Source organism: Helicoverpa armigera, chromosome 11 (genome assembly GCF_030705265.1).
Source record: "Helicoverpa armigera isolate CAAS_96S chromosome 11, ASM3070526v1, whole genome shotgun sequence".
Taxonomy (NCBI): Eukaryota; Metazoa; Arthropoda; class Insecta; order Lepidoptera; family Noctuidae; genus Helicoverpa; species Helicoverpa armigera.
In genome coordinates, this window is record NC_087130.1 from 9,180,099 (window position 1) to 9,192,912 (window position 12,814).

The following is a 12,814-nucleotide window of genomic DNA, read 5'->3' on the forward strand; positions in this document are numbered from 1 at the left end:
ACAAGAAACAATTGCAGTTATATTATCTAGCCGCACTTTAACTTATTTGACATAGTTACCCTCTTTTATTCATGCACAATATATTGTTTATCTGACCCTAATCCTTGCCTAGCAGTTTGTTCACACTAAATTATCAATTAAAAGTATTAAGTTACCTACAAACACACTTAAGGCAGAATTCCGTGGGTCGCGGCTGACGCAGCCGCGCGCGGCTTACGACAGTCGTCGGCCGCGCGCGACAATAGTCAACATATGAAAATGTATGGCACCGCTGCCGAGGCTCGCGACAGTCGCGCGCGGCCGACGAATTTCGTGAGCCGCGCGCGGCATTGTGTTGAAATTAGTAGATTTTGTTCGTCCGTTTCCTCTAGTCGAAGTGCTAATTGATATCCTTGAAGAAGAAGAGGATGACGTGTTGCTGTGGCTGTATTATGAAAATAGATTACCAATCTACCATATCTTTAAAAAGTAGAAATGATGAAGGATACTACCAAATACTGATTCAAAAGCATTTGTATTGTAATGAAAACAAAAGGAAGTTTTGCCGACTAAATAAAAAACAATTCAATTCTGGTTTTACTAAAATTCTATAGATGTTATTAAGCGCTAGACCATGTTGAGATGCATACGGCCGCGCGCGGCTCACGAAATTCGTCGGCCGCGCGCGACTGTCGCGAGCCTCGGCAGCGGTGCCATACATTTTCATATGTTGACTATTGTCGCGCGCGGCCGACGACTGTCGTAAGCCGCGCGCGGCTGTCGTAGCCGCTATCCTCGGAATTCTACCTTTATAGTGAAACTGCCTATGCAATCATGAGTCATAATAATACATCCTTATTTACATAAGTAATATGTGGCTGACTCACTGTCTAGCTTTGACCTAGTGGGTGCATTAATATTTTTATTGGATATTGAATATCAATTTGTATGTTTTCTAAAAATACTTGATTATTCAAAATTTTGCTTTGATTTATTCACAAGGTCAAATTATTATGCATATGGGTCATTCTAAGTTAAGAGGTAATTCGTTGTATGAAATGGCGGCACGAGTTTTTTTTAATATATTTTTACTTAAGTATACATTTTTAAATGTAAACGGCTACGTTGAAAACGTATACAAAGGGTCCAGTCAATTTTTTGGTTTTTTCTCGTTTTATAAGTGACCAGGGGAAATACACAATACAGGGGAGAGACAAGGTGTACAGAGGAAGATACTTCATGAACAGGGAAGAGATAAAAAAAATAACAAGGTTAATTTTAAGAATCATCTTTATTTATTTTAATTACGAATTATTTATTTAAGAAACAAAAACAAAAAAATATCTTTTGAATAACAGCATAAACTTGAAATATGGAGAGAAAAAGCAGAAATTTGTAGAAGACGTTTAGCACTCCAAGATATAAGTAATGCTTTTGTAACACCACCATGTTCAGATAATGAAGGCCCACCGCCTCCTCAAAATATAAACAGGCGAACGCAGGCAGCACAGCAAAAGTCAACTTTTTTTTTTAATTACGTCAAAAATCGCCCGCTATGGGTTAGCAGCGGTGCGGGAGTGTCAGATTCTTACTGACTAAAAACCGTCGTGTTCCGTCGTAGGCCTTTTATGTGCCAGGGCCGGGGTATCTCTTTCGAACAACCCGCAGCCCCAGCAGGCCTTGGCCCTACTGGGCCCCGCTGGGGATGCTGACATCTCTTTCAGGAGCGCGTGGAACAACGCTCGCCGCCGACATGGGTCTGTTGTCTAAAAATAGACATGAGCGATGAGCCACCCGAACTCACCGCCCACAGACCCACGCCTATGGTGGCCGGGAGTTATCTCGCGGCACCCGGCGCCCGTGGTGTCTACCTGCTCCAGCGCGGCGGCCGGGATGAGAGGCGCGAACTCTCTGACGTTCCGTCGCCTCCTTTTCGAGCATGACTGCTTCGCAGAAGAAGGCGACGGCATCCCATTCCCTCTCGCCCCGGACCATGGCCTGAACCGGGGCCGGACGCGAGAGGCCGCCGCCGCCTAAAGCCTCGACGAGGACCCGGCGGTGCCCTTCCCACGCAGGGCACTCCTGGACTGTGTGGTCCACCGTGTCCTCGGGGCTGTCCGCACAATGGTGACACCCGGGCGCCTCCTCACGACCGATTCGATGCAGGTACCTCTCGAAACAACCGTGTCCGGTGAGGACCTGCGTCATGCGGTACGTGAGGGCGCCGTGACTCCTCTCGAGCCACTCCTCAAAGAGGGGACTTACCGCCACTATGGTGGCGTGCCCTGCACTGGGTTGCGACAGTCGCTGCCTCCAGGCCACCATGAGATCGCGCCGGAGCTCCACCCGTTGCGCGACAACTTGCCGCGGCAACGGAGTTTCTCCCCGGCGCTGAGCCTCCTCGCGCTAGTCGTACAGGCGCAAGAAGACTCTTGCCTCCAGATCCGACGGTGGCAGTCCGGCTAGTAGCCCAGCTGCTTCGCGGGAGATCGTGCAGCAAAAGTCAACTCGAGCAAGAAAAGAAAGAAACCTGAAAATAAAAAAACAAGCGCAAGAAATAGATCCACTTAAATCTGCATCCCAACGCTACAAAAAAAACAAGTACAACGATGAAATACTTATCCGGGTCATTTTTAATTCTTTGATATCGTAATCGTTCTGCTATCCTCTTCTTTTCAAGCCATTTTTCTGTAAATAAAACGTAATATTGTATTGTAAAGCTAAAATAAGCATAACGCCAAGTAAAGGATTAGAGAAAACTAGAAGTATTAATGGAAACGCGTAAAAATGTATCTCCCCTGGACATTAAGTATCTCCCCTGCCATCGAAAGAGCCAGGGGAAATACGCCAGGGGAGATACATTTTCGATAGAAATCTAAAATAGCCGTAAAAGTATTTCGCGCACGTCATTCACACACAAACATAACAATGTACACACTATTCATAGTAAATATTGAAGTATATGTTAGTATTTTAACAAAAAATTACAATGTAAAACTTACCAGAGGAAAGACTGCATTCACATAACTTTTCTGCACCCAGCGAGTAGCATGATCGAAATGGCCGATAATAAAGGCGGCGCAGTTGCTTATGCGCCGTTTGCGGCTAACTTCACGTTATACACTATGCATTCAAGGTCACAACTTCTACAGACTAGGAGATCAAAACTGATTTTTGAGCGAAAACAAAAGACCAGGGGACGAGACACGAAACTCGCTGGACAAATTTCGGTGTTCATATTTTTTTTAAAGAATTGGAATAAAAGCACTTTTACTTGTAAGATACTATTACTAAGTTTACTGTACCTATAAAATTAAAGAGTTTAAAATAATTATTGAATTTTAATACATTCATAATTACTGATTTATAAATAAAGTCGGTTGGGGGACAGACCAGGGGAGAGATATTTTTCCTATATTAGAGCTTATTGTGACTTAATTACGTACATTTCTGCAATAAATTTTAGTGACCATGTAGAAAACATTTAGTTTTAAGTGATAAATAGGTTATTTGTAAAGTTTATTGAAAAAAAGATATTTTTTTGTTGTTGCCGTCGAAAGTACCTCTTAACTTAGAATCACCCATATATGTAACTTAGCGAGCGAGGTGATACACATACATACCTATGCATAAAAAAAAATATTTCGCCTAAAACATGTTCTAAAATCTAAAGTTCCTTTACAAACAAAGGAGTTTACACAACTTACTGTAACCTACCTTTTTAACATCACAATTACGTACACAAGCAATAGCTTTAAATAAAATATTTTCCCAGGTAAAAGCCACAACGCCAGTTCGCAAAGACGCGCCAGAAACCTTCAGTTCACCGGAGAGTGTGTCTGATGATGGACACAAGAAGAGTTTCCGTCGCGAGAAGAGTTTCAAGGAAGATAGGAGACCACCCAGGGAAGGAAACGAGGAGTTTCAACCTAGAGGCGGCAGTTTTCGTGGCAGGTGAGTTGGTATACCTCGGACTTTGTCTCACTTTTAGGCGTTATGTCAGGGTTAGTCTTGTATTGTAAAGTAACTGCATTTCCAAATTTATCAGTCAGCTAGGTTCGCGTTGTCTATCTATACTCATACAAAGCTGTCTCAAAATCTCAGTAGCTTTAGGTCCATTTTGGAAAAATATTTAATGTTAAATCATACATTTATCGAAGAAGGCTATAAGGGTGTGGGAAGCTGTCTCCATAGAACGCGGGTGAAACCGAAAAACAGCTTGTTGAGGATTAGAGAAGAGGAAATCGGTTTATTTATCGTCTTGTCGAACCTAACTGCTAGAATCCATGAATATGGTAATATAAATTGCACGTAAAATTCATTATGGGGGTGCTGCCATCATAATCAGAATCTTTGCCCGATGGCTTATCTAAAACGCCCGAAAAGTGAAGCAATACAGGGTTCCTAAGCTATTATTTCCAAGCAAAAATCTGGTCGAGTAGCGAACAGCATTACATTATCTGATATTAATATCATGCAACTAGGTAGGAAAAGAGTTTCAACTACAGGTGCAGTGGAGTATAAACTAATCGCGTACACTTGATTGCTTTATCGACCATCTTTACGAATGATCGGATACTAATATTTATAACGCATTGTTGGTACCTACTCTATGCTTTATAGATGCTACAATCATCAGACAGAGATTGCAAAAAAAAAACAACATATCAAATTAAAATTTATTTATTTTTGCGAATATGGGTACATACAAGTAGATCTTATTATATTTTACAAAAGGAGCATTGACCATATCCTACCATAAGGCTTACAAAATTAATATCTGATGTATTAGCGTCATTAAATATGAGCTGGTAACAAAACGGAATTTTTACGGTGAGTTGCACTAAAACTATAACCGATTCATTTACAGTGAGGAAGTTGCCAAATCGCTGATTCGACTAATGTGCGGCAAGTATACGGCTGGTTATGTTTTGGTGATCGTTATGCTCCTGCTCCACCTGCGTTAGCGTTAACGTTAATGTCAATGGCCAACTACACGTTACTTATTGCATTAAAAATGCGTGTTGGCTACACTTAGGTACAATTCCGCAAAGAGTTAATCCGTCATAAAGTAACGCGTTAACACACATTAAAGAGGTTAAACTCAGACACACAAAATAATTCTAAAAACTAAAGCTTTCTCATTTGACCATTCCATTACCGTGCTCGTAAAATGCAGTTACCGCTTAAACAAAGTATCTACACTCGTATGCATGCACTTGCATGTGTGCAATGAGATGGCATTAATGTAGCCAACATCACTTAGCGCTCTAAGCTACGCATTAAAACCCTTTGATGCGTCCAAAAAACCGACACCCGAGTTATCGCTTAACGTTTAATGCTATTCATAATGCCATTTGTATAAATTGCCATTAAAACGTTGGCTACATCTGCGTAATGCCAAAATTTACCGCGTTAAGACGCAGGTGGAGCAGTAGCATTAAAGTTAAATGGTGCAACTGGGTCTTATTATTGGGAATGTAGCCCATAGTTCGAACTCAGAAGTCTACACAATAACAATTTTATGATACTTAAGTCATATTTAAGAGAACGCAATTAAAGCATCATATCGGTTCCAGACCACTTGATGCGATATGAAAGTGGTTTCTTATAAGCAATAATATTATATTCTCTGTAAATACTCGCCTCTTGACACAACTCTAGTTAAGTAAGTTATTATGTTACGTGTTATCGGGAACCCATGCAAGAAAGTGCTTATAAATTTCAGTATAAACAAATGTGTGTAAGAGTCAAATGGGCTGCCCGGGTAACTGGATTGAAGGGGTCAGATAGGGCAGTCGCTCCTTGTAAAGCACTGATACTCAGCTACATCCGGTTAGACTGAAAGTCGACCCCAACATAGTTGGGAAAAAAAAGGCTCGGAGAATGAAACTGGTGAGTCAAATGGGCTGTTATCAAAAACCCGTTGTGTGTGCGGGATAATCCCTTGAGACCCTGATGGAACCACAAAGAACTTTTAAAATAAACATCAAAAAATAGTTCATAGATAAAGTCGTGAATTAGAAACGTTACATAAACTATTATCCTGTAATTTTTAACTTAAAAAAGCGAGAACCTTTGCGTTTAGAAATGAGAAGAAAGTACATAGGACTTTCGTCCCTGTTTCCCTGTGTCAAAATGTTACGGAATTAGTCAAATTTGACGATAGATATTGAGGTAAAGTGCCCAGGTGATTACATAATAACCCATTTATTTGATTTGTAGTATATTCACACCTCAAGACCCTTCTTTACTCTTATCATCATCAATTGCAGCTGTACTATATGTATAATTTGTTTACATAAAATACGAAAACTTCTTTCGTACAAACTATTTTTAACATCGTAAAAATAAGTGTACTAGATCTTCGAAGAAAACAATGCGCTCTATAAATAAACGGTTTTAACACTGGTGCTCGAAAATAGTAGGTACCCGTATAATTAAAGTAAGGCGGTCATTAATACATACATAAGTAGGCTTCGGGAACATCTATCAATGTTGGTATTTTGACAGCTTAATAATAGAGAGTAAGCAATGATATGACTTGAAATATAATTACGCCTGTTTCCAATATTCTGCCCATCCGTGATTTTGTTTACTAGAGATACAGGCATCTTAATAGTTACTAGTAACTACGTACTGGAGATAGGAATTTGACATTAGTTGCAAGGGGCTAATGTCAGAATATCTCTAGTGAGCAAATCAACATCATCCTCCGAGCCTTTTTTCCAACTATGTTGGGGTCGCCTTCCAGTCTAACCAGATGTGCTGAGTAACAGTGCTTTACAAGGAGTGACTGCTAGTGTTGCAAAAAAACCGTTTTTTTTTCTAATGTGAAAAAACCTGATAAAAAACAGTTTTTTTCTGGGCCTTGTTTTTTTTTAAGTGTATAATAACTCTAAAATTGTTAGGGCATTTACCGTTAAAGATTAATACTTGAGATTACATAATAGAGTCTTAGGTTTATTCTTGAATCGACGGTACTTTTCTGATAAAACAGTACGAAAATTTCATAAAAATATTGGCAACATTCATTGATATTAACTCAACGAAAGGGAAATCCCCAAATCATATACCTATTTATGCACGAGGAAATCCCCTTTCGATTTGTTTGTAATTCACTGTTAGTAGTGAATTATGAATGATGTTAATAAGATAAGATGCTTTAATTTATAATTGAACTAAAATGTAGGCTAGAAAAAAAAACAAATTTAGAAAAAAACAACGATGCAAAGTTTTTTTTTTCATGTTTTTTGTCAATAAAGTGAAAAAAAAAAAACAAATCTTTTTTTTTTTTTTCATTTTACATCACTAGTGACTGCCCTATCGGACCCCCTCAACCCAGTTACCCGGGCAACCCAATGCCCCTTGGTTAGACTGGCTTCTGACTACCCGTAACGGCCAGTGGCGGCCCTAGGGGTGTGCGAACTGTGCCATCGCACAGGGCCTCGCGCTTGGGGGGGCCTCGCGCTACAACCCACACTAATATAAAAAAATATATTAAAAAAATATATATCTGGTCCAAGAAAAAAATGCGAATTTTTTCTTTACTTCTAATTCATTCTGCGTTTACTTTTTGAGTCCTCAATTTAACAAAAAGTTGGCACCAAAGTAACAAAAACAACTGGCTCTCAATCCAGTCACGGATTCTTTTTATTTGTGCTTAATTTGAGAGTCCTTAAACAAACAATTTTACTAAAAAAAATTCGCGCTCGCTACGCTCGCGGCTGTTCACTTCACAGTACCTTTCCTTCTAACTTGATTAGAGTAGGTACTTTTATGTCCCAAAACTCAAACATTTTCGCGCTCGCTACGTTCGCGACTTCTCCTTGCACTGTTGTTTCCACGGGTTGTTTCTTATACAAGTTTAGGTGTTTCAGTGACCCAAAGCTCTAAATTTTCGCGCTCGCTACGCTCGCGACTTCACCTTCCACTGTTGTTTATTATACAAGTTACAAGTTTAGGTATTTCAGTGACCCAAAAGCTCAACATTTTCGCGCTCGCTGCGCTCGCGACTTCACCTTACACTGTTGTTTATTATACAACTTTAGGTGCTTTAGTGACTCAAAGCTCAAAATTTTAGCGCTCGCTACGCTCGCGGGTGCTTTATTTTCCACTTGATTTGCATTTTTTCATCCGTTTTTAACCGAACCTAGACGGTAGCGCCGCTTAAGTCCTTTTATTAACAAGAAAATAACTCCTAGTTTCCGTATGAACTTTCTTATTTACGACGTTCGAACTACTCAAGTCACAATCTTAAAATTATTAAAACATGTTTAAGGAATTCGATGACACAAGATCGACTTTCAGCCCTTTCTTTGCTTTCGATCGAAAAAGACGTTGCTCATACATTCGATTATTCTGCTTTAATTTAAAGATTTTAGTCTTAAGGTAGAATTCCGTGGATCGCGGGTGCGACAGCCGCGCACGGCCTACGACAGTCGTCAGCCGCGCGCGACAATAGTCAACCTATGAAAATGTATGGCACCGCTGCCGAGGCCCGCGACAGTCTTGTCATTGTCTTGAAATTAGTAGATTTTGTTCGTCTGTTCCTTCAGTCGAAGTGCTAATTGATATCCTTGAAGAAGAGGAGGATGACGTGCTGCTGTGGCTGTATAATGAAAATAGATTAGCAATCGACACTACCTTTAAAAAGTAGAAATGAAGAAGGAAACTACCAAATACTGATTCAAAAGCATTTGTATTGTAATGAAAACAAAAGGAAGTTGTGCCGACTAAATAAAAAACAATTAAATTCTGGTTTTACTAAGATTCTATAGATGTTATTAAGCGCTAGACCATGTTGAGATGCGTACGGTGCCATACATTTTCATAGGTTGACTATTGTCGCGCGCGGCCGACGACTGTCGTAGGCCGCGCGCGGCTGCGACCACCTGCTATCCACGGAATTCTACCTTTAAGAAAAATCGCAAGCATCAGATCATTTTAATATTTGTTAATTTTGTGATTCTTTAAATATAAACTGTAGTAAGATTAAATTTTATTAAATTGTTTAACTTGAGCTTTTCTCCTCAAACATGACGTTTAGCTAAATCAAAACACCAGCTTACTCTCGCAACACATACTTTTCACGTAGTACAAAGGGCCTCGCATAGACCTGCCGCACGTAGCCTCGCAATGGCTAGGGCCGCCGCTGGTAACGGCTGCCAAAGATGTTCAATGACAGCCGGGACCTACAGTTTATCGTGCCATCCGAAACACAGTCATTGGTGTTTAAGAGCGCTATTACAAAATCGAATCGCTCAGGTTTGAAACCTAACCTATGAATTTTATAACCTAGAATAGCTCGATTGAGTTACAATAAACAAATAATCGTTTACAATTTTTAAATTATTTAATCGACAACCAAACTTTTCACCATGTTTATCAATTAGGTATAAGTAATTGATTTATAAAAAAACTTATATCTATAATTCGTCTTCCATGTATTGTATCTTCATTTTCCTGCAACAATAAAAACTAGGAATGTAAATAGTTTATTAAAACAAATATGTCTGTTGCGAGTGACAAAAAATACTTACCATATTATTTGTACTGGTATCCGATTGAGTCTGATAATCTGAATTAAATATGCTTTCATTATCCTGCAAGAATCAAAGATATCCAATAATATTATTATGCAACAGCGAAACTAACGACGATGACATTTACGTACATATTTCTATATAACCAACATCAAAAAAAGAGAACCCAATCTATAAAATTTTCGCATTAGAATATCATGGGTTAATACTTGTGTATATTACATTTCAATCAGATCATTATAACTAATAAATAAAATAAAAACTCACTAGTAACAAAACGAGTTCGTTGCGCAGGTTGCGCTATATTTTTCGAGCTCCGGCGAGTTTGCGCGGCGCAACAGCGAGCGATACGTCCTCCCTCGATAAGCGCTTGGCGCTGACTAAAGTTGAACACCGCGCGTCACAAGATTTATATTGATTTTTGCATTGCAAACAAAAATTATTTTAAAATATTGTTTTACTTTTAAATAGACCATTTTTTTTTTTTCAAGCTTTATAACAATACCACCTTAATTATTAAATATGTTTTATTTGAATTTGGATTATACTTTCATAGATAAAAAATATAGTTTTGTACGGAAAATTGTCAGTAACTCTCAGTTTTATAGAATTATTTTTGGTGTATTACTGTATGAATTTTAATAAATTGGTGTAAGCAAGCACAAGTACAAGATATAGTTGTATCTTGAACATTTTTATAAATGGTTAAATTGCTATATCCTCGTAGTACTGAAGCATCAAAAGATTCCCAAAAGCAACATTTTATGAAACATCCTTTGCAGAGACAAAGATTTTACTGATGTACGTGGACAAATTAAAATATTTATTGAAAACAGCCCCAAGATAAATGATCAAACTTTCTTAATCTTATTTTTGTTTTTTTTTTTGTGACTATATCCAAAGCATGACGCATCAAAACTCGTATAAAACTCGAAAATTTGTGATAGCCCTCTTAAGACATACTTAGAAAGTACATACAAACTTAGAAAAGTTGCATTGGTAGGTACTTGCTTGACCTGGAATCGAACCCGCGTCCTCATACTCGAGAGGTTGGTTCTATGCCCACTAGGCTACCACGACTAGTGAGCAAATCAACAGAGATAGATAGATGGAATATTGGGAGCGACCATTAAACAGCCATCGTTAAATCTAACAAAAAGGAAAAGTTAATGATTGCGTTTTCACGTACGGTTTTTCGGTCCACTGATTAAGAGTAATCTTAACCAAATGCTCGTGTGTTTGTTTTTTTATTTGTTTGTACTATCACAAAATACATAGGTACAGAAGTCAATCTACATATAAAGCGCGTTCGAGTCACGCAGACATAGGTGTCTATGTGTGCGTGTTCACAGACGCGCTGTCTCAAAACAACTCAAAACAGTGCGAGCTAGGGCTTTCAATACCGGTATTACGGGATCCCGTAATACCGTGATCACGGATATATTTTGGTCTTTTTTCAATACCGGTATTGACGAGCCAATACCGTGATTACGGTATTACAATCTTTTTATAATTTTAATTATTGTGGTTTGTTGTAATAAGTAGCAGGAAGTTGTATTAAATAAGATAAATAACTACGTACTCGTAAGATGTACTCGTAATATTATTCTCACACTTCACACTTGTGTATTAAGCGCCAACTTATCTCCAGCATACCTCCACCTTTCTTAAACAGTTGGTTTCTTAGTCTCATCACTAGGATGTCTGATGTAAAATCTACTTGGCAACACTGCAGGGACTCCAGAACAGAGTAGATTTCAACCGAGTCAAAGGCCTTCTCATAGTCCACAAATGCTAGACACAGTTGAAGTTGAAGAACAGGACGACAACAGTCCTACTCCACGTCTCTGGAGTTCTCCCTTCAAACAGGACGGCGTTAAAAAGCTTCTGGAGCTCCCCCAGTACGGGCTTACCTCCTGCTTTTAATAGCTCTGTTTTAATGCCATCCTCGCCAGGCTTTTCCATTTTTGAGCTGTCTCAGAGCGATCTCGATTTCGCCATTGCTGACTTCTGGCAGGTCTTCGGTGAAATGGCGTGTTAATGTGGCTCTAGAATCCTCATTTTCGGGATCAGGTCGAGATGCATGCGATGCGTATAACCGGCCATAGAAGTTGTCCACTTCCGAAAGGACTGCCGGCACCGAAGAAATGACTTCTCCACTAGTTGTGGTCAGCTTCGTCAAGTGGCTTTTTCCAAGAGATTGTACGAACACCTTTGACCCCCGATTCAGCTCAATTGCTCTTTCAATGTCAAGGGTATTGGAGCACCGGAGGTCGCGTCGTACGTGCTTGTTGATCTCTTGGTTTAGAGCCCGCTTAGCTGACGAAGTGACAGGCGGGTTTTCACGTCGTTTCTTCATAAGCCCTAATGTCTCTTCCGAAAGCTTTGATTTTTTGCCCTTACGCTGCATGTTACAGAATCTCGAACCTTCCTCCCTGAGGATCCGAACCACATATTCGTGGTTCTGGTTAACGTCTGTTGTGGTTTCCACGGCGGCAAATCGGTTCTCCAAATTTGACTGGAACGTTTCAGATCCTGAAATGGTTTGGAGCAGTGTTGCTCGGAGATTGGCCTTCATTAGACGGAAACGTTCGGCCTTGAAGTTGATATTCATAAAGCCTCAGACAAGTCGGTAATCGCTCCCGGTATTAAACCTATTGATCACGGAGACGTTTCTATGTGCTTCTTGTTCGTCATGATGAAGTCAATCTCATTTTTAGTCATAGTGTCGGGGCTATGATTGGACGCTTTTTGAAACTAAAGGATTGTGTTTTAAAAGTTTTAATCGATCTAAAATTAAACTCCGATTTCGAATTAGATGAATTCGATTTGACAATATAAAAAAATATTTACAACAGCCTTTCTGTAGTAAAAGTAACTGTATTAGAAATTTGTAAACGGGATGCCAATTTACTAAAAGCGGATATTGCGCTAAAATGTATGTTGACGAAGTTAGATGGCCAAGCTAATGACTTAAGCCAAAATCTTGCAAAAGCACTTCGAAGACGCATAAAGGAGCGACGACTTTTAATATCTGGAGTATTGCAATATTTGCATGACCGACAATACCGTGATCACGTGATCACGGTATTGAAATTTTTAATACCGGTATTGATACCGGTATTGAAAAAATCCGGTATTTGAAAGCCCTAGTGCGAGCGGAGCTGCCGTTTTCTTGAGATACGCGCGTCACACACAAGGTAGATAAATGTGCACGCGTTTTGATACCTACCTAACTGTAATTTGACTGTAATATTTTTAATTTTAATAACAAAAGAAAAAGTAATAAT

The 12,814-nt window shown here is 39.3% G+C and overlaps 1 protein-coding gene across 2 annotated transcripts in view; it reads left to right on the forward strand.

Moving 5' to 3' along the window:
• Nucleotides 1-12,814, forward strand: part of LOC110377963 (maternal protein tudor) — a 31,461-nt gene that overhangs the window by 2,715 nt on the left and 15,932 nt on the right. For both annotated transcript variants that reach the window (XM_049850873.2, XM_049850874.2), the window contains exon 3: nt 3,755-3,933. In XM_049850873.2, coding sequence (XP_049706830.2) covers nt 3,755-3,933 — 179 coding nt within the window. The remainder of the gene's footprint in view (nt 1-3,754; nt 3,934-12,814) is intronic.